Consider the following 26,984-nt stretch of genomic DNA (forward strand, 5'->3'; position numbering starts at 1 on the left):
AGAATGATGTAATGTGAACCAGGAATGTGATTTTAAAAACAGAGAGAATCAGAGAGCATTAATATTTTTTGTCTTGACCATCCAACTCATCAGCACTCTGCCTTTGCTATATATGTAAGTTTATCTTAGACTTGTGTTTTCTCTTACATGTACTACTTATCTCTGTGTGGATCATACCCATGTGGTTTGGTTTCATCTCCCAGACCCTCAGCTCTTTAACATACACATCTGACCACCTGTGCTTTTACTTTCATCCCAGTCTATCACCAGGGTGGTACACAGAAGACCGCCATGTTTTGGAGGGGTAGGAAGGCAGGCACTATTTCTAAATAGGGTTAATATGTCCTTGCATTTGTATTCTTAGTTGATTAGAAAACTGCTGCTTTCTTATCATTCAACATTAAGGTTTCAACATCATATATTTTCCTTTAAAAAAATAAAATCAATTATCTTTCAGAGAGGTCCATGGAGTCTTTAGTTTAGGGCTCCATTTTACCTAAGGCTGGCTTTGTTGCTCGCAGCAAGACATCTAAAGTGCATACACTGAGTAATGAATGGGAACGCACTAAGATAGCCTATTGATGAAAGTGAATGACCTCATCTGTTGCTTCAATACTTCAACATAGTTAATCATTGTTGACCTGTTTAATTGAGTCCCACCCTGCAGCATTTTGCTTTGATGTCACCAGCTGCCACTAGTGTGTGTGTGTGTGTGTGTGTGTGTGTGTGTGTGTGTGTGTGTGTGTGTGTGTGTGTGTATCTGTGTGTGTTTGTGTGTGTGTTTGTGTGTGTGTGGGTACATGTGTGTGTGTGTGTGTGTGTGTGTGTGTGTGTGTGTGTGTGTGTGTGTGTGTATGTGTGTGTGTGTGTGTGTGTGTGTGTGTGTGTGTGTGTGTGTGTGTGTGTGGGCACATTCATAGTTGCCTTATTCATAAGTTACTCCTCAATAAAAAGTGACTTTCTTGGAAGCAAAAACTATGACTGGTGTTCTTACAACTCAGCCCTTAACTTTTCAATTTATTTGTGAATACAGATCATGAATACATGGGAGAACTTTCAAATCAACTTCAACATCTGACAACATAGAAAAGATCACAAGAGACACAAAAAACTGTCTGGAAACTATTTCCAGGAAAAATGACATAAGTTACTTCACAATAAAGATTGACTTTCTTGTAAGAAAAACTATGCTTGAATTGTTCTTACAACTTAGTCCTTAGCTTTTTAATTTATCTGTTAATACAGATCGAGAAAAAATTGCAGAACTTTCAAATCAAATTCAAGGTCTGAGACAACAGGTTGCCTCCACAGACAGGAACATGAGAGACACAAAAAGCAGTCTGCAAATCTTGTACAGGAATAATGACACCACAGGTAAGTTCAGTGAAGCATCATTCAGTGACACTTAATGTAATGTACATACAGAGAAACTGCATAAATTATTGTTTTAAACTGGCTCTTATGTATTTTGAACAAGAACATTCTAAGGAGAAAGGAAAGAAAGACTCAGACATTTACTCTACAAAATACTTAACAAAAGATACTGGCTGGGATTCATAAAAGTTACCAATAAGTCAACACTAAGTGTACACTTAGTCTAGCCTTTCTGGCAGCACAAGCGATATGTTCACAGTTTACACTGTTCTTGAAAGCGCATCTCTCAAAATGTGCAGTTCATAGGGTAGAAGTCAAACAAGTATTGTGTTGAATTCTTCAAGAAATGGTTCATGCTTCATTGTAAGGAGCAAAATCAGTTCCTGAAGCATTTTTCTCTTTTGTTTGAATATGTTTTTATTCATTCATTCCTTGATCCATCCCAGGTTTTATGTCTGATCGGCTTGACGGTTTGATAAGCTGTGGTGCAGAGTGAAAGCATGTGCTGGCTGCTTATGAAGGCAGGAGATTTAATAAACAGTGAGTGTAGCAAATAAGAAGACATGATTTTATAAGCAATTGGTGAATGGTTTTATAGGGGAGGGATCGCAGCAAGGAGCAATGAGTGGAATCATTTCATCATATCAGTGGGGCAAATACGTCAGTCTTCCATTGCTAGATCATTTAATAATTCATGGAAACAACATAAGGTACTTCAAGTGGGAGAGTAGAGAATATGTTCCCTGGTTCACAAGGGTTTAAAATAGAGTATTACATTTTTTTTTTATTTCAAGATAAGAATCCTCTATGAGTGTAACACCTTCATAAATGGAATGAAATATTAAAGTTAAATGATTAAACTTGGATGAATACACAGAAAACCAAAACACCTCCACCCTTTCAAAAGAAATATCTAGGAGAAACCTTGACCAAAATCTTACCCCTCATGTACAAAACATCTTAGATAACTAAAACTTGTATTCAAATATATTATTTGAATACGCTAACCTACCTCCACAGAATCATGAAAAGCAATTGCATTAAAGATGATACTACCCCAGCCTGAGTGCTGCCTACCTTTATCTGCATTCAATTTAGCCCAAAAAACCCATGATCTTTAGGTGATGGTATATAAGATAAGTAGATTCATGTCTCTAGATGACCCAGGACAGCATCGCATTAATTCATTGAAAAAGAAAAGCCATTTGGTCACCAATAATTGCCTGGGCAAAGTTACTTATGAGCTGCTTTAGTTACAAACAGCTAAATTGTTCCTATTACTTTCCACTGTAAGTCAAAATCCATCAGAGAGGATTGTCTTACCCCTTTGTTTATCTTTACAGAATGTAGTTTCTCTAATAAGTCCATAATTCAGAAAAGAAATTGGAGAAAGAAACACTTTCAAAGCTTGTACTGCAGCTGTGAATTTAGTACCTCAAATTAATAGGAAACTCTGCTAAATAAGCAAGTAATGAAGTCACTAAATAATGACAACAGGACAGTTGAGCTTCTCTTTAACAGCATTCAGAAATATGTGAACATGGTATGTTTTCATTTATATAAATCTATGACTGTCATTTTCATGAGTGATAATTCAATAAAGATGTTTTTATTTTATTTTTTTAAAAAGCATGCTAATGCAAGCCATGTTATTCTAACAAGTTTATAAATATATACAGATACTTGCTGTCTTTGATTTTGGTTGTCAACCATTATTTCAGTTTTATGTTTGATTCATGAGCTAAGAGGTTGTGAAGTATGGGAGGGCAGTGCAATGAGTTGCACACTGTATTCTGATACCACTGATGTGGCAAGATAGATTCTTGTATGCCAGTTATTTTTGTATGCATGTATGTCTATATGTATTCATTTAATTGATTGCAATCAACGATCTGAGGTATACAATCATACAAGTGGCTTTAATAGATGGTCACATCCATGTTTATGGAGGTGGGCTCTCATTTGTCCCCAAGTTGATTTAATTTGTCTTGAGTTTTTGGCTTCTTCTTTTGGTTTGTTGCTTGTAAAGTATGTTGCTTTTTCTGGCAAATCATTGCAGACTGCAGTCACTAAATAATGATGACATTTGAGTTTGATACTTAGCCTTCAAAAAAGCATGATAAGAAAAGCATGATAAGATAAGGTTTGTAATTCCACAAAGATTCTAAGTATATAAATGCAATAGTTGTCCACGATTGCTGTCACTGACTTTAGGACTTTGTCTGCCATTATTTTTTAGTGTTCTCCTTGAATGATAAGTTGAGACATATGTGGCAGGGACTATGCAGTCAGTTGCACTACATTTTGAAAGTGAACAGAAAAGAGGATAACTTCCTGACTTCATGTTATTTATGAACATCTTAAATAACTAAGATCTGTATATGAATACTGTGATGATAGGGGAAGGCTAGTGGAGATAAGTGAAGGCTGCCAGACTAGCCAGATAGACTTTTATAGATAACTATGTCACTTGTAAATGTTAATATAAACCACAGGCTTGTTGTCTTAAATAGAAAAAAATGCTGTTACAAAAATGTAACAACAGTGCACTCGGATGACCAAGTAAAACATGTTGTGACCCTTTGATCTAAAGTTGGCTATGGATGGTCTAGCTGAAGGAATTCTTGCTATTGTTTTGAGAACCTTCTCTATTACATCCTCCAATGGAATCACTATTAAAGTCACTTTACCTGTCCAATAGGCAACAGGCTGTTCTATGGCAGGACAAATTATCTACATGCCTACCTGTTACACTTGGAGTTCCCCAAGGATCTATTCTTGGCCCTCTTCTCTTCACCATCTTTGTTAATGACCTGCCCACAATCACCCCCCATGCCACATGCATTCAATATGCAGATGATTCGACTATCATCAGCACTGCCTCCAACCTGGCAGACCTCACTGCTTCAACCCAAGACACCTTCAACCTAATAGAAAAATGGTTCTCAAGTCGACAACTAGTTCTCAACCCCAACAAAACAAAACTACTTACTTTCTCACCCACTAACAAGACTCTTCCCCCCACCTTCTCTATTACATCCTCCAATGGAATCACTATATCACCAGAAGCTCACACAAAGCTATTAGATGTTACCATTGATAACTCCCTTAAATTTGACACCCATTTCAATTTTGCCATCAAAACCGTCAATAAAAAGCTTGGCTCTCTCTATAAAGTAAAACACTTTCTCACTCCTCACACTAAAATTACAATTGCCAGCACACACCTACTATCAACTCTTTTCTATGCCTCCCCTCTTTACAAACCTAAACAAGACAACCCTTAACAAACTTGCTTCTTGTTACAATCACATAGCTAGATTTGCCACAAATTCCACCTTTAGAACGCACCACTGCACTAACTTGAAGCAACTAGGGTGGTTAGAGTTTTCCAGCCAACTCCATTTCAACCAACTCAAAATGGCTCAACAGATACTGTATCACCCAGAGAAAACACCAGCTCTGAAAAACATCATTCACCCCTATATTAACCTGCAATCTTTACGCTCCTCCAATAAGATCTTAGCTCAAACTACCAAAGCCAATAATTCTGCTGGGATTCTCTATTCTCAAACTTTGTAGGTAAAATGTGGAACTCCCTACCGACCATGCTCACCTCAGAACCCTCACTCCTACAATTCAAAAAAAGCTTAAACCCCATCTCAATACTCTCTGGCAATGTCCCTGTTCCAAACCTGATTAACCACTATCATTTACCCTTCTCTTACCTCACTATCCTTAACCGCTTTTTAACAAGGCGCCTTTGTAACTGACCTATGTTTTTTTTATTTGCTGCTGTTGTTTTTTTTCCCAAGATGTGATGTATCTTTATATTGTATTTAGAACTCAACTATCTTGTTCATATGTCTGTTATGTACTTGGAGCTTTTCTCCCCGGGCCTCCGCTGAAAATGGACATGTATCCAGTCGGACTCTCCCGGTTAACAAATGTAAAATAAATAAAATAAAATAAAATAAAATAAATAAAAATAAATAAATTGTTTTAAGGCCAGAGTTAATGTCCAGAATTTGCATGCATAAATGTCCTTTATTGCTTTGGTTTCTGCCCAGAGGTGAAGAATGTAAATGTAGTTTTGGTTAGCCTGGGAACCCAGGGAAGTGTGAAGAATGATGTAATGTGAACTAGGAATGTGATTTTAAAAACAGAGAGAATCAGAGAGTATTAATAATTTTTGTCTTGACCATCCAACTCATCAGCACTCTGCCTTTGCTATATATGTAAGTTTATCTTAGACTTGTGTTTTCTCTTAGAAATAGCTAGAAACTAGAAAGCTTAGACTGTGTTTTTCTGTGATGTCAGAACTGTACTACTGAATTATTTTAAGAATTTCTCTGTGATCTCTGAACTCTTGAATCGCACTATGTAGTAAAAAGTGTTGTCTTGTGTTTTTAATTATTTATTATTAAATATGTTAAACCCTTTTAACTGTGGCTGTTTTGTGTAGAGATATTTTTAGCTCTAGAGTACATTGCATGTATATACTGATCCTGTACCAAGTTTACTCACACTTACCAGTTGGATAATAATATTGCACAGTAATAATTTAACACCATTTTAAGGGCCTTTGAGTAACTGATAAATATTAGTGGGTGGTGGCAGCTGATACTTCTGTATAGTCTGGGAAAAGGGGGCACAGCTGGAGAACCTGTGCCAGCCTTCACCAGGAGTGTCTGTGTGGTTATATAAACTCTTCTCAAAGTGTGTGTTTGTGTGTCTGTGTGTCTTTGTGTGTGTGTGCGTGTGTGTGTGTGTGTGTGTGTGTGTGTGTGTGTGTGTGTGTGTGTGTGTGTGTGTGTGTGTCAGCTAATTTGGCAGGGACACAAAGCACTGGTTGGACAGAGAGGGTGCTGGAGGTTTTAGCTTGCCCACTAGGCTGAGATCTGGACTCTATAGCTGTGCCAGAGGGGAGTCTTATTGGGGACCTGGAGAGCAAGGGAGTGACCAGCCCCGGACTGACTGTGATCACTTTGTGCTTTTGAGGGAAATTGCACTTTACGATGTGTATTTGTTATCCTTTCCTCCTATATGAGATGCTCCTCACTGGTGTTAGTGGTGCGAATTGAGCCTCCTTGATTGCTGGGCCAGAGCATGGGCATCACATATTAATTGTTTGGCAGTGGTGAGATATCCACAGCACATATTAATTGGTTGGCAAATTCTAATGGGCTTGTAGTGGTGCGGGTAGAGTGAATTCCTGTAGCTTGTGTACAGTGAGCTTTGAAGGTGTTTTGTACTCTAAATCAGCCATGCAGTGAATACTCAGAGTTCAGATCACAATTGTTTTATTTCTTTTGTTAGCTTCGTTAGTCAGAGTGAGCAGGCAGCATGTCAGCAGAAGAGTATGGAGAGCTGACAAGGAGCCAGCTGGTGAAGATGTGCCAGGCTAGGGGACTGGTGCAGGGAAACCTGACTAAGGCAGACCTGATTGTAGCCTTGGTTACAGCTGCATCAGAAAACAGCAACCAGGAGGACAATCAGACTGGCAGTGGAGATATAATACCCTCGGAGAATGGACAGCTTAACTTTCTGCATAGGACTTAAAAATCCATCTGGAGCTAAAGAGACTTGAGTTGGAGTCCAGGCATTTGAAAATAGAAGTTGAGGAAAAGGAGCAGCAGAGGACACTTGAGAGGGAAATGCTGACTCTTCACCAGAGTCATGGATGTAATGGGAAAGGGAGTAACTGGACCCCAGAAGCACAAAAAGTCAGTACATTTCTTCCACAATTTAAAGAGGGGGATAATTTTGGTAGTTTCATTCATATGTTTGAGAGGGTATGCAAACAGTATAGTGTTGACCAAAGGCTCTGGGTATGGTTCCTGACCCCCTTACTCCATGGTAAAGCTGTAACTGTTTTGTCTAAAATGTCTAACTTTGCATGTTTTGATTATACTGCTGGTAAAGATCACTTGTTAGAATTGTTTAAGCTAACACCTGAAACGTATAAGAAAACCTTCTGTGAGCATAGACACAAGGCAGATGAAAGTGTGTGTAAATATGTTGCTGAACTGAGCACTTATTTCCATAGGTGGGTGAGTGGATGTCAGTTCACCACTTATGAAGGGCTAGCAGACCTTTTGGTGAGGGAACAAGCCCTTAGCACTTTGCCTGAGGACATGAGTATCTGGTTAGCTGATAGACAATGTGCTACTTCAGATAAGTTGGGGAACAAGGGAGACCTATACCTAGCAAGCAGAGCTGCACTGCACGGGAAGGGGACTCCCAATACTGCTCATGGGTCTAAAGGAACCCATGGTGGGCAGCACAGACTGCCACAACAGAATCTGCCAGTAGTAGTGGAAGCCATTAGTCCAGCTACTTGTCCAGGAGCTAGGATTAAATGTTTTGAATGCAACCAGTGGGGCCATGTGGCATACAGGTGTCCACAAAGGCAAGGTGGGGAACAAAAGATGAGGGAGCCAGTAAGTGAGAAAGACAAAATGGCAATAGTAGGTTGACTTGAGACAACAGGGGTACCAAACTACCATCCTGCAGATGTCCTGATAGGGCAGGATTTTGATGAGGCAGTACCATGTACTTATGCAGTTACACACAGTCAGGCTAGGAGACAAGCATGTATGTCTGGTTGCCTGGGAGAGACCCAGACAGACTGCATAATTGCAGCCAGAACTGGAGGTGGTTACTTCAGAGAGGAAGCTACCCTGTAGCAGTGAGACTGAAGGTGAGCCACAGCTGCTTGGGGGTACTGATGGTCCCTTGGACAGAGTGACTGCAAAGGTAGAGGTGAGTAGTAGTACCCTTGCTGACAGTGAGGCACCACTGTCCAAGGATGCCAGTCTTCCTGTGGAAGGGGAGTTGGAAAGGGTTACAAGGAGAAAGTTGAGGCAGGGTCAGCTCTCAGACCCTACATTGCAAGGCCTGGGGCAGGTAGCTAGGGAGTCACCTGATTCTCAAGGAAATGGGGAATCTGTATACTGGGACAAAAGGTTACTGTACAGAGAGTGGACCCCTGAGGGGGGCTAGAAGGTGAGAGAGTACAGCAGTTGATAGTGCCTAGAGCCTACCATCTGGCACTTCTAGCCATACCCCATGATATTCCCTTTGCAGGTCATATGGGCATAAAACATACAAAGAGGCATATTATGCAGAACTTCTATTGGCCTGAAATTTCCAGAGATGTAACAGGGTACTGCAGAACCTGTGAGCAGTGCCAAAAGGTAGGCAAGGCAGGAGACAAGGTGAGAGCTCCTTTAATGCCTTTGCCTGTGATTGAGGAGCTATTTAAGAGGGTAGCTATGGATATTGTGGGTCCTCTGAATACCCCAAGTTCCACAGCAAAAAATTATATCTTAGTGGAAGTGGATTATGCTACACGATACCCTGAGGCAGTGGCTTTGTCCTCCATTGAGGCATAGAAGGTGGCAAATGCTTTGTTAGAGATTTTCAGCAGGGTAGGTTTCCCAAAGGAAATACTGACTGACAGAGGTGCCAATTTCATGGCAGACCTACTGGCTTGTCTGTGGAAGTCCTGTGGGGTGAAGCACATGAAGACCACCCCTACCATCCCCAGACTAATGGGCTTGTTGAGAGGTTAAACTCTACAATTAAGTCCATGCTACAGGCATTTGCAGATCAGTTTAAGAGGGAGTGGAACAAATATTTTCCCCATCTGCTGTTTGCTTACAGAGAGGTTCCCCAAGAATCCACAGGTTTTTCACCCTTTGAGTTGTTGTATGGGCATAGGGTGAGGGGACCTCTAGATTTAATTCAAGATGATTGGGAAGGTGAGTGTGAGTCTCACAAGGATTCTGTTGTGGCATACGTCCTAAACCTAAGGATAAGGCTCATGTAACTCATGGGCTTGGCCCAGGAGAACCTGGCAGAAGCCCAACAACAGAAAAAGGTGTGGTATGACAGGAATGCTTGAGCTAGAGAGTATGCTGTGGGCCAGCAGGTAAAGATTCCCATTCCTTTCAGACACAACAAGCTGCAAGCAGCTTGGAAGGGACCCTACAAGGTGGTAAGAAAGTCAAGGGATGTTAACTACATGGTGGAACTGCTAGGCAGAAGGCAGGAGCACAAATTATACCATGTTAACATGATGAAACCTTACCATGATAAAGAGGCCCCTGTGCTGAGCATTTGCAGTGGATTGCAGGAGGAGACTGAGGGAGATCTGGGGACTGATCTTCTCATTGAGGCATGGGCTGACACCTCAGTGGAATGGATAACAATGTCCCAGCAGCTATTTCCTACAAGGTTCGAGAAATCCAAACAGTGTTGCAGGAATTTGGGGACATGTTCACTGCGAAACTAGGGTGCACCCACCTGGGGCAGCACCAGGTGGATACAGGACCCCAAAGGCCTATTAGACCAGACCCTTATAGAGCACCTGAGAGAGTCAAATAGACTCTGAGGGAGGAGGTACAGGAGATGTTGGAACTAGGGGTGATTCAAGAGTCCAATAGTCCCTGGGCCTCCCCAGTGGTGCTGGTGCTAAAGAAGGATGGCAGCACCAGGTTCTGTGTGGACTACAGGAAATTAAATGGTCACACAGAGTCAGATGCTTACCTCATGCCTAGGACAGATGAGGCCCTAGAGCAGCTGGGTGGGGCTAAGTATCTTACAACCATTGATCTTACCAAGGGTTACTGGCAGTTGCCCTTGACTCCCAGTGCTAGAGAGAAGTCAGCCTTTGTGACTCCTTTTGGCTTGTATGAGTTCACAAAGATGCCTTTTGGGATTAAGAATGCCTCAGCAACTTTCCAGAGGCTGGTAGATCATATCCTAGCAGGAGCAGGAGGGTTTGTCCTTTCTTACCTAGCTGACACTGCCATCCACAGCCATTTCTGGCCAAAGCATCTTCAGCATGTCAGGGAGGTGCTGGGCAGACTACAGAGGGCAGGGTTTGACCATTAAGCCGAGAAAATGTCAGGTGGGCATGGCAGAGGTCTCCTACCTAAGACGTAGAGTGGGGAGTGGTAAGATAAGGCCAGAACCTGCCAAAGTGAAAGCCATTCAGGCATGGCCTGCAACTGTTTCTAAAAAGCAGGTGAGGGCATTTTTAGTGACAGCAGAGTACTGCAGAAAGTTCATCCCCAGTTATAGTAACATAGCTGCTCCCCTTAAAGACCTGACAAAGAAGAACAGAGCCAGCCAGCAAAAGGCCAAGTTGCTAAGATGGAGCCTAGGTTTGCAAGCATATGATATGTCAGTGCAGCACCGCAGTGGGATTAGCAATGCCAATGCAGATGGGCTCTCAAGACAGGGAATGGGGTAAGGTATACTCAGATAGACCTAACCCTCTCAAGCAACATTTCTCAAGGGTCACTTGAAAAACTAGCTTGAGTTCTCCAAGGGGGTAGATGTGTGATGATAGGGGAAGGCTAGTGGAGATAGATGAAGGCTGCCAGCCTAGCCAGATAGAATTCTATAGATAATTCTGTCATTTGTAAGTATTATTGTAAGCCACAGGCTTGTTGTCTTAAATGGAAAAATGCTTTTACAAAAATGTAACAACAGTGCACTCTGCTGAACAAGTAAAACATGTTGTGATGCTTTGATCTACAGTCGGCTCCGGACAGTCTAGATGAAGGAATTCTTGCTTTTTTTTTTTTTTTAAGGCCAGAGTTAATGGCCAGAAGTTGCATGCATAAATGTCCTTTATTGCTCTGTTTTCTGCCCAGAGGTGAAGAATAGAAACAAACAGGAAGCAACGTCTCTGCCAAATGGTCCTCCTTCCAAAGAAATGGAATCCAAGTGTAAAAAGTAAAAGGAGTACCAAACCACGATGCAGTCAAAAATAGAAGCCTTCAGCAACATATGATGAAAAACAAATTCTTTTATTCCACATAAAAATGTGTAAGCGCTTTCGCGTGGGTCATCCCACTCTTCATCAGACAATAAAATACATGAACTACAGACCCATTATATATTCTTTGCCAACAGCAAGGCAGGAAAATTAATCAATTAATCAGTTAATTAACTTATCGAGGACTATTCGTGTTTAAACACACACTCCAGCTAAAAAACTGCTATCATCTCAGCATACTTACATCAGAATTGTTAATGTGGGCGTGGCCAAGGATGAACCCAGGATAGCAGCAGATTTCTTCAGCTCCACCAATTTCATTACACTGACAGGAATTAATTACTTAAAAATTTAATTTTTGAAGTAATTTTCTTTCTAATTATGTTTGTTTTATATAGTTCTTGAACTATATCTAAAAAAGAAAGGAAATTTTAACAATATTCCTGTCAGAAATCACTTTGGAAATTTTCCTGTCAGTTTATCAGTCTGAAATGAGTTCCAGTAAGACAAATTCTCAAGACTCCAGTATCAAGAAAGAACTTCAGTCTCTGATAACTATAATCCAGCAACTTACTGCTAAGATGGATAAAATGGATACTAAAATAGATACCTTCATAGAAAAAACTACAAAACAAATAGACTTGTTACATATAGACCTGCAACAACAGAATATCCAGATGACAGGCATAGAAGAAGCTGTGAATGACATGGAAAATAGAATCCAAGAAGAGGAAATCAACATTGAGTTTCTGCTGAAACAAAATACACATTTACAAACAAAGCTGGATGACCTGGAAAATAGATCTAGGCAATAACATTAGGATTTTTGGACTGCCAGAAAATATTGAAGGTAACAATATTACTTCTTTTTAACAACATGGCTCCTAAAACTTTAGACTTACCAGAAGCATTCTCTTTTGGTTTCGAAAGAGCACATAGATCTATAGCTAATACTAACTCTAACAAAAACTATCCTAGATCAGTTATAGTTAGATTTCTATCATCTTTTGATAAAGAGATGGTTCTTAAATCGGCTTGGGCTAAAGCTCCTGTTAAGATTAATGAGACAACTGTGCGTTTTGACAATGACTATTCTTCCTTGGTAATAGCTAAAAGAAAAGTTTTTCTGCCACTATTAAGGGAGCTTAAAAAAGCACAGTTTAAAACATACCTTCTGTTTCCTGCCAAGCTAAAAATCTTCCTTCCTGATGGTCCTAAAATTTTTGATGACTTAGACTCTGCTTTACTGTTTATCAAAAAAATAAGATTTTGGATAAAATAGAGGAAATGGAATGGGCTAGTCCTTCATTAAAGAGATTGGCAACTGAAACTTCATGGAAGACTTCAGAGGGGAAGAAGAGACTAAAAAACAAATGATTTGTTCTATGTTTTTTTTCTTTTTTTTCTCTCATCATTTTACTTCATTATTAATCTTTTTAAATATAGTTCCTGCATTTCCAGAAAGCCACAAATATTCTGAAAAAGATTTAATCAAAGTTATTCTCTGTGTGCAAAGAAATGTTTTGTTTCATAACCAGTCAAAATATCTGAGGAACTAATAACAAGCTATTATTCAATTTGTTTCTCTTTCTGAAAAAGAGAAGTAAGGTCAGTAATTTGATACATTTTTTTTTCTTCTCTTTTTTTTTCTCCTTTTCTTCTTTTCTTTGTTTAAACAATGACATTCTATTTAGATTATGTAGTGGGTAAAGGGTGGGGGAGGGCAGGGAGAGAAGAGTAATGAAAATATGATAAATGGAATAATAACATATTTATTCCTTGTAAAAAGTTTATATGTTCTTCAAATGCTATTCCTAATTATACTTTCTTGATTATACTGCTTATACTTGTTTGTAAATAATCTGTCATGCTTTAACTAATAATAATTAGAACTAAATAATAGTAAATAATATGTTTTATTTTTAACTCTATTAATATAAACAGTAAGTAATATTCCATTGTATATACTTCTTATAGCTTTCTCTTACATTTTTTTTTATTTCTGCTTTACACTCTTTTATTTTCTACTCTCTTTTCTTTTCTTTATTCTTTCTCTTTATTTTTTTTTCATATTAATATATAGAAATGCTTTTGATCATATAGACACAGTAAATAATAAGATTTGCATAAAAATTGAGTTGGGACAAAAATATTGAGTTTTATTACTTATTAATAACTTTGGGCTTAATTTCACTTACATAGAGGCTGTAATAACCTGTAAAATACATCGTGAAGGTTTTGTCATGTTTTGATGCATTTACACTGCTAAATGAATGTTTGTCACTAGTTTTTACAAGTTTCCCGCCAAAATGTTAAGGGAGACAATCTGGGATGTGTGCTACCTCATGAGCAGTGTCCTTGAGTTGTTTTAAAAGCTTCAACTCTCAGAATTCTCACAGAGAAGCTGAAAGCAGTCAATTTGACCTTTGACCCAGATATCACACTGACACATCGCAGATTCAGGAAGAACACTCTACCAGGAAGTAGAACTGATGCAAATGCGACTATGTGAAGGAAAATGAATGCTTTAACATTTAAATGTGAGTTATTTTATATAATTACTTAAATATCTATGTTATAATTCATAAAATATGTCAGTTATAATGATTTTAAATGATGCAGTTTCTTGTAGTAAGTATATGTCTTATTTTAGAAGGCATAGAAAATGAAACATTTATTCAAGTGTTTTTGAAAATCTACTTGACTGCAGCATACTAATTTGTGTTAAAAACTTATGTTCCAAACATATACATTACTATAACTCATTTAATTCATCTGATTGACAAGCATAAATAACTTTATAACTCTATTCTGGAAGAAATTGTCATGTGATATATTTTAAAGCAGTAGTATAGACATACAAAATACAGATGGCTTTTTTACAATAATGCAAGTGTTTCTGAGAATTTGCATAACTATGCAGTATGATTTATAACAATTTCTATAAATATAATATTTTATTCTATTGACAATAATGAGTATGAGTAAAATGCTCATATACAAGCAATTCAAGGGTTTTTTTGGAAGCTGTTGACTGCATTTACATGACAGAAAATAGATGCATCTTAATATATGTAATGTCTGAACCATATTAGCCAAAGTTTTTGATTTAAATGAATGTTAGAACTTATTTTTACATACTTTGAATAAATTAATATGTAAATATGCCTTCCTTTTTTTTTTCTCTCTCTCTCTTTCTTTCACTCTCTCTCCCTCTTTCACGTCTTTTATTTCTCTCTCTCCTCTTGGTTCCTAATATCAAGATTATTTGAATGTTATTTGAATACAAGTGTATTATATTACATAGATGTATATAGTAGTATGAATAGTTTTAAAAAAAAAAAAGTTTATTTTAGTTTATATGATGCTGTTTTATCAAATGTGTAGTCTTGTCTTGCTAGATAATTGAATTGAAAGCTGTTAATTTAAGTTAAATATAACCAGTTTTAAATTGATAAGGTGGTAGCTGAGGTACTGCTGCTTAGGGTAGGGGGTTAACTTGAGTGGTAAATACTACTCTAAGTTGGAGTTTTAACTCAGGCTGGATGCAAGGTTTAATCCTTACATTATTTTCACTTGTTCATTGTTATATGTATATAGTTTTGACATCCACAATATATTTTGTACACTCATTGTCACTACAAACAAAATTGAATCCTATACAAAATCCCATAAGAGATTCAATAAATACAGCTATATTTAAAGGTACACCTAAAGGAGGAGATGTAACATTACTTATGTTGTTATTTGTTATTTTGATCATAAGATTCTTAAGTTTTAAAAATGCCAAATGACATCTTTAAAAGGAATTTCTTTAAACATTAATGGATTGAATAATCCGTGTAAAAGGGCAAGCCTAATAAGATACATTAATTTACATAAGGCCAACTTAGTCTTCCTGCAAGAAACCCATCTCTTGAAAAAAGATATTGATAAACTAGCCACAAACAAATATACAGTATTGGTTAGTTCAGAGCACACTCAGAAAAAAAGAGGAGTGGCTATTTTATGGAATAAAAGTATGCCCATTCCTAAAACCATTAAGTCTTATCAGGATGACAAAGGAATGTTTTGTATGGTTACAATACAAATTAATGGGAAGACTTACACTTTAATTAATGTATATTGGATACCTGGAATTGGTATTAATACACTGAAACATCATCTTGATAAGATCATATCATTTTCTTTAGGAGATATTATTTTAGCTGGTGACTTTAATTGTATACTACATGAAAGTGATACTACCACTATAGGAAAAAGAATTACATCTAATGCAAAACATTTAAATGATTTTGCTAATTCTTATAATTTGAATGATATTAATAATCAGATAGATTCAAAATCATTACCATACACCTTTTTTTCTAACAGATACAAAACTTATTCAAAAATAGATAGGGTCTTTATTTCTAACCAGATGGCAACAGATTTAATTAATTCCAAAATCATTTCATGTCCTATATCTGATCATAATTCAATTGTTTTTGAATTCATGATAAAAATACTCATAATGTTCAGATCAAAAGGATACCAGCATACTTAACTCAACTAAAAGACTATAAAGAATATATACTTTCAGAAGTAAAACATTTTTAGACATAAATAATACTCCTGAAGTCTCCATTGTCTATGTTTGGGATGCCTTAAAATCATAGCTATATGGACAAAGTATCAGATGGTATAATAATAAAAGGAAATCTTGGGATAAGGAATTGTTAGATATTCAAAGTAAATTAGACTCTTATAAACATAATAATAAAGAAAATATTATGGACAAGAAAGTTATTGAAGAAATAAACAAACTAAATGAGAAATACAAAGAAATTTTAACTCATAAAGTTAAAATAACTTTAGAGAATACAAGTTTTGTCTTATTCAATAAGCCCCAAATACTTGCATAGACTTAAAAATAAAACAAAAGGTTGAATAAACAAAACCATATCAAAGAAATCTTTTCTCTAAGGAAAAGAAGAATGTTTCTAGTATACCAGAAATACTAGATGAATTTAGAAATCACTTTCACAAAATTAACCATAATAACATTAACATGGAACCTAAAGATAAAATAAAGGAGTTTATAACCACAAACATGAATAAAAAAGCAATAAACAACAGATTAAACTATTGGACAAAAGTATTTCATATACAGAGGTTATTACACAAATAAATAAGCTTAAATCAAACAAAGCACCGGGTAATGATGGTATTATACCAGAGATATATAAAATCCTTTCTAAAAGTACATATTCATTAATACATAAAGTTTTATTTTGGCCCAAACTGAGTTAATAACCCCCATCTTGGCAATATACATTTATTTCGCCAATTTTAAAACCTAATAAAGATCCAACTAGATGTACTTCATATCGGCCCATCTCATTACTTAATGTTGATTATAAAATGTTTATGAGTATTTTTGCTGATAGATTGAAGACAATCAGTCCCGGCATTATAGATATAGATCAGACAGGCTTCATTGTAAATAGAAATACTTTTGATAATATAAGAAGAACTTTAACATTAATTGATTTTGCAAATAGGAAAAAGAAAGATTTAACACTTATTAGTCTTGATATAAGTTCAGCATTTGATTCAGTAACTTGGGACTATCTGTTTACCTTACTGAAGTGCACAAACTTCTCAGATGCATTTGTAAATCTAATTGAGCATTTATACAAAGGAACATTGGCTTATATTAAGGTAGGAACATATGTTTCACAAAAATACCCATTTTAAAGGTACAAAACAAGGATGTCCACTTTCTCCACTATTATTCACTTTAGTAATGGAGCCTTGGGCTAATTTGATCAGAAACAGTACTGACATAGAGGGTTTTGAAATAGATGAAAATACAACATCCAAAATTCAACTTTTGCAGATGATGTTCTAATTACATCAGCAGGATCTAATTCTTCTATGCAGTCTCTATTTGATAAAATGATGAATTTTAAAAGTATTTCTGGTTTAATATTCAATGAAGAAAAACTAAAATACTACCTATATATACACGAAAAAATATCCTCATTAGTGATTTTACTAAATATGTACCCAATTCAGGTCAGATAACTTATTTAGGTATAATACTATCTAAAGATATTAAATCTATTATATATAATAATTATAATACCTGTTTTCTTAATATACAAAATCTTTTAATACCTGGAATAATATGTTTTTACTATGGAGGAGAGACTTACAATTATTAAAATGATAATATTCTCCAAGATTTTATACTTAATACAATCAATAATACTTCCACCTACAAAAATAATTATCAAGAAACTGAATACACTAATGTTAAATTTCCTATGGGCACCTAATAGACCTAGGATTGCATTAAAGAAACATACTAATAGCTGGTCTCAAGGGGGTATTTCTTTTCCAGACTTTAATTTATATATTATCTCTTCTATTGTAAAAGTTATTACTTTATTAATAGATCAGTCATATGTCGCAAAATGGAAAGATTATTGGGAGCTAATTAGTATGCACTTCATGAAAGTCTCCTTAACACATAAAAATATGATTGTAAATAACTCCATGTTATGGTTACTAAAGGAATTTTGTACTTCACCTATTACACCTAAACATATGGTTTGTTACCCATTAAATATTATTATTAGCTATCGTAACTTTATATTCATGCACCCTAAGTATAGGGAATGGAATTTTATTATATTCCTATAATGTATACTCAGGGTATGCTTTTGTCATCTACTTCTGAAGGAACTCATTTAGCTATAGATAATGATCTAAAGTACTGGTATCAGTTGATATCTGATAATAAAGTTAAAAATCTAGATTTCTTAAAACAAGAATTGGATCTAAGAGAAACTTGCTGGTTAGAGGTTCAGACCTTTAGACAACATCTCATTAATAGAATAGATCTAATGTCTATAACAGTTAAAGAATCTATTCCAACACTGATTGATTACTTGGTATTAAATTTACAACATAAAGTTTCTGATAAAGGTAAACTTTCATACATACATAAAGTTATCAGACAAGAAACTTTTTACAGTGTAGATACATACTGGAATTATTTCACTTCTATTAATGGAGACCCACCAAATCAACAAGTTAAACAATATATATTGGAATCTGCCTATAGAACTACGTCTTCCATTGTCTGGAGACTTTATACATGGAAATTTTTACATAGATCTTTTTATACACCTTTGATGATGAATAAAATAAATAATAAAGATAATCTATGTAAGAGATGTAATGTAGAAATTGATGCTGACTGGGCTCATATGTTTTATGACTGTATAAAATTGAAAGAATACTGGAAGTCAATTAATGAATTTTGCAGGCTCTTTTTACAGATAATTTCATTATTTCTAAATCTCTTATATTATTCAACACACCTGTACCTCAAAGTGTTAAAAGGTTAAGCTTCCCTTGTTATGGTCTATTCTAGCAGTGGCTAGGAAAATAATAACCAGAAATTGGATTTCAGATACACCTCCTTCGTTCAATGAATTTAAAATGTTATGAATATAGTGTGCCATATGGAAATAAACACAATTAGGTCAAGAACAACTAGAAAAACATCTTATTATATTGTATGGGATAATTTACAAAATTTGTTAAAAAAATCCTAATTTCAATAGCATGGTATTTTAGTTTAATTAATTGATCTGATTGTAGTGGATGTCTTTATAAATACTTTAGTTGTTTTGTTGAATGTTATAATCATATCTATTTTTAATTACTTGTATAAAATTGTTATGATATTTTTCTTGTATGTTAAAACAATAAACCTGTTTTGAAAAAAAAAAAAGAATTGTTAATGTGCGCTAATAATCGCAACTGTCACGCTAATAACTACATGCGTCTCAGCTATAGCACCATATATCTAAAAAACACACATAAAGACCTATAGAAATATTTCATTAATCATCAATTAGTTTCATTAAATATGAATATAAGAAGATATGCGAGTATATGTAAAGATACATCACAGAAATGGTGGGTGCAGTTGAGACTGCATCTTTACCATGAACTCACTATCAATACCTGAAACCATCTTAAATACATAGACATATGTACAATCTTCATATGCGGAATATATAACTAAAAACATAATAAAGAACGGATCACATAGAAAACTCTGACATAAAAAATGTGTAAAAATGACAATCATACTTTTATGTTGCAATATAAAACCATATCAAAATATACATGGAGATGCATTATATGCAGAGAACTCCCATGCATATCTGGAAAAACATTAAAGAAATGACATGTATGATATGGATGAAATACATACAATACATACAATAATATGCCACAACCTCACATATAACCACAATATGGAAACCAAAAACAAAACAAGACATGATGAAACATCTGAATAAATCTGAAAAATATATTAATAACCTCTCCATATATAAAAAATGCAAACATAAAACAAAAATAGAATTTTAAAATATTGGAATGTTAAAAACAAGATTCATCATATCACCATCATTTATTACTCAGCTCAAGGACTGGTTTCAGAGGTACATAATTATTAAGCCCCGGAGGTATATGTGCACCAAGTTGCAAAATCCATCTTATTTCCATCAATGCAAGTTCATTAGCTAGGTTTCCACCCCATAGTTTATGTCCCAATGCTTGTAGCACCCTAAAGGAAAAACCATGTGTGGAAAACTCCATTATGTGTTTAGTTAAAGCATTGGTTTCATTTGACCTGCGAATGTTATACAAATGATTGTATATCCTATCTTGCAACCTCTGGGTAGTTAACCCTACATAAAACGCTTCACAATCATTACAGTTTGCAAGATATATTAGGTTCTTAGTGTTACATGTGGCATGGGACCTGGGACGAAACATTAAGAGAGGTAGGTTCTATAATCTAACTACTGATGAATCTAAAGCATTATCTGCACTTAAAACCAACCACAACATCACCATCAAACCTGCAGATAAGGGTGGTGGCATAGTGTTAATGAATGTTTTAGACTATGAAACTTCTATGACATCCATGTTATTAGATGTTGCTACCTACAAAGAAATAAGTGAGAATAATGTTACCTCTATTATAAATAATGTCCATGATGTTTTATATGATCTGCTTATGTGCAGACAAATTAGTGTTGAGGTTTATGAATACCTATACATTGAACATCCTGTGACACCTGTCATAAAGGGCCTCCCTAAGATCCATAAGGGTGTTTTACCTGTGCCCTTGCGACCCATTGTTTCCAGTGAAGGGTGGGTCACTTCTCATGTGTCCAGTTTTTTAGAATATTTACTTAGACCTGTTGTTATCAGATATCCTTCTATTTTGAAGGATACGTATGATCTGTTGGACACTTTGGACAGGTTAACATTGGATACTTCTACTAACTATCTCCTTATCTCTTTGGATGTTAACAGTCTGTTTACGTCCATACCTAATGATGTAGGTATGCAATACTTGGATGAACTTTTGGCTAAGGAACATGGTTTCAGTAATGATAGGAAGATTTTAATACACCAACTACTTGAAATCGTACTCTATAACAATGCATTTTTGTTTAAGAACCAACATTATTTGCAGCAGTGGGGGATAGCCATGGGCACCCCCTGCGCTAACACTTATGCCAATCTAGTGGTATTGCAATGGGAGAAACAGTTTTTATTTCCACACGAAATGTATAGTTTTGTTCGACTATACAAACGTTTTGTGGATGATATCCTCATAGTTTGGGGGGGAACTAGAGAGGATTTTATGAATTTTTTGTGCTACCTGGAAACGACCACCTAATTTCTCAGATTTACCAGTGAAGTTTCGTCTGATGAGTTACATTTCTTAGATGTGACTTTAAAATTACGTATGGATGGCTCCATTAGATCAACTCTGTATAGGAAGTCTGTATGGAAAAACAGTTTACTTCCTTTTGATAGTATGCACCCGAGAAATATGTTTCCTTGCATCGTCAAGAGCCAGTTTCTCAGGGTGCAGAGATTATGTAGAGAGAGACCTTCTCTTTTGAGAGAAGCGGATATCATGGAAGGTCTATTTTTAGACAGGGGATATGACTGTACCATGGTCAGCAACATCAGACAGGATATCCTTGGCAGCCCACATAGTAGGAGCAATACTAAGAGTTCTATGGATAGACAACTGACCACTACTAGGAGTCATCTTGCTACTAATAGGTTCCCTAGATCGACTGAGATGGTCAAGTTTATCACCAAATATACCAGTAACATTAATGCCATCAAAACTGTTATATCCAATAATTGGAATATACTTATGATTGACAATAATACCAGGAAATTAGTAGGTGTTAGACCAGGCTTTGTTTTCAAAAACTGTGAGAACTTGAAAATGATCTTATGTAATGATCACCCTGCTACTTCTCTACCTATAAGTTTTACACCATTACCTCATGGCACCTTTCCTTGTCATCATTGTAAACGGTGTCGTTATATAGTAGATGTACAAACATTTTGGAATCCTTTTACTCAATTCATGTTTCGTCCCAGGTCCCATGCCACATGTAACACTAAGAACCTAATATATCTTTGCAACCTGTAATGATTGTGAAGCGTTTGATGTAGGGTTAACTACCCAGAGGTTGCAAGATAGGATATACAATCATTTGTATAACATTCGCAGGACAAATGAAACCAATGCTTTAGCTAAACACATAATGGAGTTTTCCACACATGGTTTTTCCTTTAGGGTGCTACAAACATTGGGACATAAACTACGGGGTGGAAACCTAGCTAATAAACTTGCATTGATGGAAATAAGATGGATTTTGCAACTTGGTGCACATATACCTCCGGGGCTTAATAATTATGTACCTCTGAAACCAGTCCTTGAGCTGAGTAATAAATGATGGTGATATGATGAATCTTGTTTTTAACATTCCAATATTTTAAAATTCTATTTTTGTTTTATGTTTGCATTTTTTATATATGGAGAGGTTATTAATATATTTTTCAGATTTATTCAGATGTTTCATCATGTCTTGTTTTGTTTTTGGTTTCCATATTGTGGTTATATGTGAGGTTGTGGCATATTATTGTATGTATTGCATGTATTTCATCCATATCATACATGTCATTTCTTTAATGTTTTTCCAGATATGCATGGGAGTTCTCTGCATATAATGCATCTCCATGTATATTTTGATATGGTTTTATATTGCAACATAAAAGTATGATTGTCATTTTTACACATTTTTTTATGTCAGAGTTTTCTATGTGATCCGTTCTTTATTATGTTTTTAGTTATATATTCCGCATATGAAGATTGTACATATGTCTATGTATTTAAGATGGTTTCAGGTATTGATAGCGAGTTCATGGTAAAGATGCAGTCTCAACCGCACCCACCATTTCTGTGATGTAGCTTTACATATACTCGCATATCTTCTTATATTCATATTTAATGAAACTAATTGATGATTAATGAAATATTTCTATAGGTCTTTATGTGTGTTTTTTAGATATATGGTGGTATAGCTGAGACGCATGTAGTTATTAGCGTGACAGTTGCGATTATTAGCGCACATTAACAATTCTGATGTAAGTATGCTGAGATGATAGCAGTTTTTTAGCTGGAGTGTGTGTTTAAACACGAATAGTCCTCGATAAGTTAATTAACTGATTAATTGATTAATTTTTCCGCCTTGCTGTTGGCAAAGAATATATAATGGGTCTGTAGTTCATGTATTTTATTGTCTGATGAAGCGTGGGATGACCCACGTGAAAGCACTTACACATTTTTATGTGGAATAAAATAATTTGTTTTTCATCATATGTTGCTGAAGGCTTCTATTTTTGACTGCATCATGGTTTGGTACTCCTTTTACTTTTTACACAGAGGTGAAGAATGTAAATATAGTTTCTGTTAGCCTGGGAACCCAGGGAAGTGTGAAGAATGATATAATGTGAACCAGGAATGTGATTTTAAAAACAGAGAGAATCAGAGAGCATTAATCATTTTTGTCTTGACCATCCAACTCATTGGCACTCTGCCTTTGCTCTATATGTAAGTTTATCTTATACTTGTGTTTTCTCTTAGAAATAGCTAGAAACTAGAAAGATTAGACTAAGTGTTTTTCTGTGATGTCAGAACTGTACTACTGAATTATTTTAAGTATTTCTCTGTGATCTCTGAACTCTTGACTAGCACTGTCTAGTAAAAGTATTGTCTTGTGTTTTTAATTATTTATTATTAAATATTTTAAACCCTTTTAACTGTGGCTGTGTTGTGTAGAGATAATTTAAGCTCTAGAGTACATTGCATGTATATAGCGATGCCGTACAAAGTCACTCTAATAAACCTTGGCTGTTTAGTCGTACTTACCAGTTGGATAATAATATTATTGCGCAGTAATAATTGGACACCCTTTTAAGGGCCTTTGAGTAGCTGATAAATATTAGTTGGTGGTGGCAGCTGATACTACTGTATAGTCTGGGAAAAAGGGGCACAGGTGGGGATCCTGTGCCAGCCTTCCCCAGGAGTATCTGTGCTCTTCATATCCCCACATTCATCTCTTCATCTCTCAGGCTTACTAGTCAAACCCAGGTCACTTGGGTCACAGTCAGGGCTCCCACCCTCTGCATGCCCATGAAGTTAACTACCCCCATAAATTTATTACTTTGTGTATGCAGAATTAAATCATATGTGCCTAGATTAGATACCTTGTTAATACTAACTGTTATCATCACATATCATTCCTGTTTATTTTAAAGATGTACCCTGTAGCTCTTTGTACTAGCCTGTCTCAAACCCTTGAGTCTGTAACATGTGGCCTGTCTGATCTGACTAGATTAGCTACTGTTTTAATACCAGCTGTTATCATCAGATGTGTTTAGTTTACAGATGCAGCCTGTTACACACCTATCTCAAACTCACATTTATGTTTTGTTGTTATAACTTCCAAGAGTCTTTTGAAGAACAATTACATCTTTTTCCATCTTGACACATTGGAGTCTTCCAGCCTAGATTTAGTCTAGACATTTAGCAGTATGATGGGAACTCAACTTCGGGAAACATTTTTTTCTGGATTGTAATAAAGACGTGCATACAGACTTTCTTTTCGAGATATGTACATGTTTCATTTAATAATTAGTTCTTATTTCTTACAATCTATATTTTTGTCTAACCATGTCTTTGCATGACACTCGGGATAAATAACGTGCATACTATTATCATGTTATCACTTGTTCTCTGGGAATGCATAACATAAGTACTATAATCATTTTATGATTCTGGAGTTCTTAACATAGTCATTACACTAGACTTCAATACTGCCCGAGTGTTTCTCTCCACTAGTCTTGTATTTCTGTGGTCTGAAAGGACAGGTTTCTGATCTACTGTGTCATGCTCTGGTCTGACAAATGTCTGCTGGGAAACTTTGTTTCATGCTGCGCTAGTTGAGTGAATCCTCATTTACATATTTGTCACAGCTGGGAAGAAACATGATCAGCAACAACACAGAATTACAGAAGCAGACAGCAGTGGAAATGAACTCTGACGGTACCCAGAGTGGTTGGAATGGGTCAGCTATGCAGACAACAACAGAGATGAACCCTGACAGTACCCAGAGTGGTTGGAAAGCATCAGTTATTCAGACAACAATGGAGATAAACCCTGACAGTACCCAGGGTGGTTGGAAAGGGTCAGTTGGGCAGACAGCAGTGGAGATGAACCCTGACAGTACCCAGAGTGGTTGGAAAGGGTCAGTTGGGCAGACAGCAGTGGAGATGAACCCTGACAGTACCCAGAGTGGTTGGAAAGGGGTCAGCTATGCAGACAACAGAGATGAACCCTGACAGTACCCAGGGTGGTTGGAAAGCATCAGTTATTCAGACAACAATGGAGATAAACCCTGACAGTACCCAGAGTGGTTGGAAAGGGTCAGTTGGGCAGACAGCAGTGGAGATGAACCCTGACAGTACCCAGAGTGGTTGGAAAGGGGTCAGCTATGCAGACAACAACAGAGATGAACCCTGACAGTACCCAGGGTGGTTGGAAAGCATCAGTTATTCAGACAACAATGGAGATAAACCCTGGCAGTACCCAGAGTGGTTGGAAAGGGTCAGTTGGGCAGACAGCAGTGGAGATGAACCCTGACAGTACCCAGAGTGGTTGGAAAGCATCAGTTATGCAGACAACAATGGAGATGAACCCTGACAGTACCCAGGGTGGTTGGAAAGGGTCAATTAACTGTGTAAGGAGAACGAGCAGGACAAAAAGGCAGCTAGGTTTACTAGTAAGGTGACAGGGGTTGTAATAGAAGAGGAATGTATCCAGGAGATGTAAGGTTTGATAGAAGAAAAGTGATCATGGATGAGGAAGTACTGATGGAGGTGAATAAAGATAATAAGGAATGCAAAAGAAAACAATGACAGAGAAAAGGCAAGACAGATCAAGAATAGGAAGAAATACAATAACATTTTTGAATAAAGTGGAGAATGAAGGCAAGCTAGGCAGCATACTGGAATATTAGAAATAAATAAGAAAACGTGTGAACAGGCTAAGGAACAAGCACAATTCTGACATCTGTCTTTATGGAGGAGCTAAGGAGTAAGTTGCTGGCAGAAGAAAGTAGGTGAGTTTTAGAGAAGCAGATGAGCTGAATGACTCGTAGTGCTGAAAATAGTGATTCAACATGAACAGCTTATTGGAGGCAGAATAGACACTGGATTACTTGAAATCCAAGATACGTATGGAACTAGTAGGAACTCTAATTAAAGACTGGCTCAGCTGATGCTGTTTGAGGAGAGGAGAACAGTGATGGTGCCCTCACACAGGGTGGCCAAGGGGCTGAGTGTCATAAAGCTTGATTCCTGAAAGCAAGGCCTTGAAATAATTCTACAGAAATGATACTAGAATTACTGCATGTGCGGGGCCTGTGTCTAGATAAACACCAAGACTGATTATGCATGAAAAGTATTGTCCAAGTAATCTGATTCAATTTTATGATTAGGTAACCAAAGAGGTGGAAAGTGAAAAATCCTCAAATATAGTATATCTTGATGCCAGCAAGATGTTTGATAAAGTGCACATTGGAAACTGGTTAGGAACTTCAGATACATATGATTTAGCTCTAAATGAAAATATTGACTCAGACCTGGTTTAGCAGACAGGAAACAGAAGTGACAGTGAGGGGACTGGTTTCTCAGGATGGGGGTATTACAAAGACATTCTCTCAGCGCTTGGTATAGAGATAAGATGTTCAACATGCATGTGGAAGAAATGACAGAGGGGTGGAAAACATGTTAAACTTCTTTGCCACAAACAGTAAGCTGGGAGCTCTGATAATTAATGGGATTCATGCCATGCATTGATGAGTCCGGGTGAATCAAATCCACTTTCTGCAGTCATCAAAGCTATTTTATTTATTTATTTGTTTATTGTTTGTTTGTTTCTTTATTTGTTGCATGGGGCAAGGCTTCCTGGGCTACTGGCCATCTGGGGATAGTCTCTATGCATACACTTTGCTTATATATATTAACTCCATGGTTACTCAACAGTAAAGAAAAGGGTAATATGAAAGATTGCTGCAAGTGGTACTCAGTGATATTGACTAACTAAACTGGAATTTGTAGAATTATCTGTCATTCAGTTTCTGGGTTCCCAGTTAATGTGGAGGTAAAGACCAACCTTTGTAATGACTTACAGAGGTTGCTAGCAAAGATAAGCAAGTGTCAGCTGAAACCCATTGCAAAGAAATGAAGAGTAATTCATTTCATGCAGGAATAAGCCATGGAAGAAATATCATCTTAGAGTGGAAGTTGAAAAGATAGTGGCAGAAAAGAATCTGATAGTTGTAGTCATGCCTAAGCTGAACCA

General features: G+C 36.4%; 1 protein-coding gene across 1 annotated transcript in view; it reads left to right on the forward strand.

The window, feature by feature from the left end:
• Positions 1–26,984, forward strand: part of LOC122790665 (hyaluronan mediated motility receptor-like) — a 761,750-nt gene that overhangs the window by 416,996 nt on the left and 317,770 nt on the right. Inside the window, exon 17 of the mRNA XM_044058189.1 lies at positions 1,246–1,374. Coding sequence (XP_043914124.1) covers positions 1,246–1,374 — 129 coding nt within the window. The remainder of the gene's footprint in view (positions 1–1,245; positions 1,375–26,984) is intronic.

Source organism: Protopterus annectens, chromosome 16.part0, assembly GCF_019279795.1.
Source record: "Protopterus annectens isolate FY-2018-M chromosome 16.part0, PAN1.0, whole genome shotgun sequence".
Taxonomy (NCBI): domain Eukaryota; kingdom Metazoa; phylum Chordata; order Ceratodontiformes; family Protopteridae; genus Protopterus; species Protopterus annectens.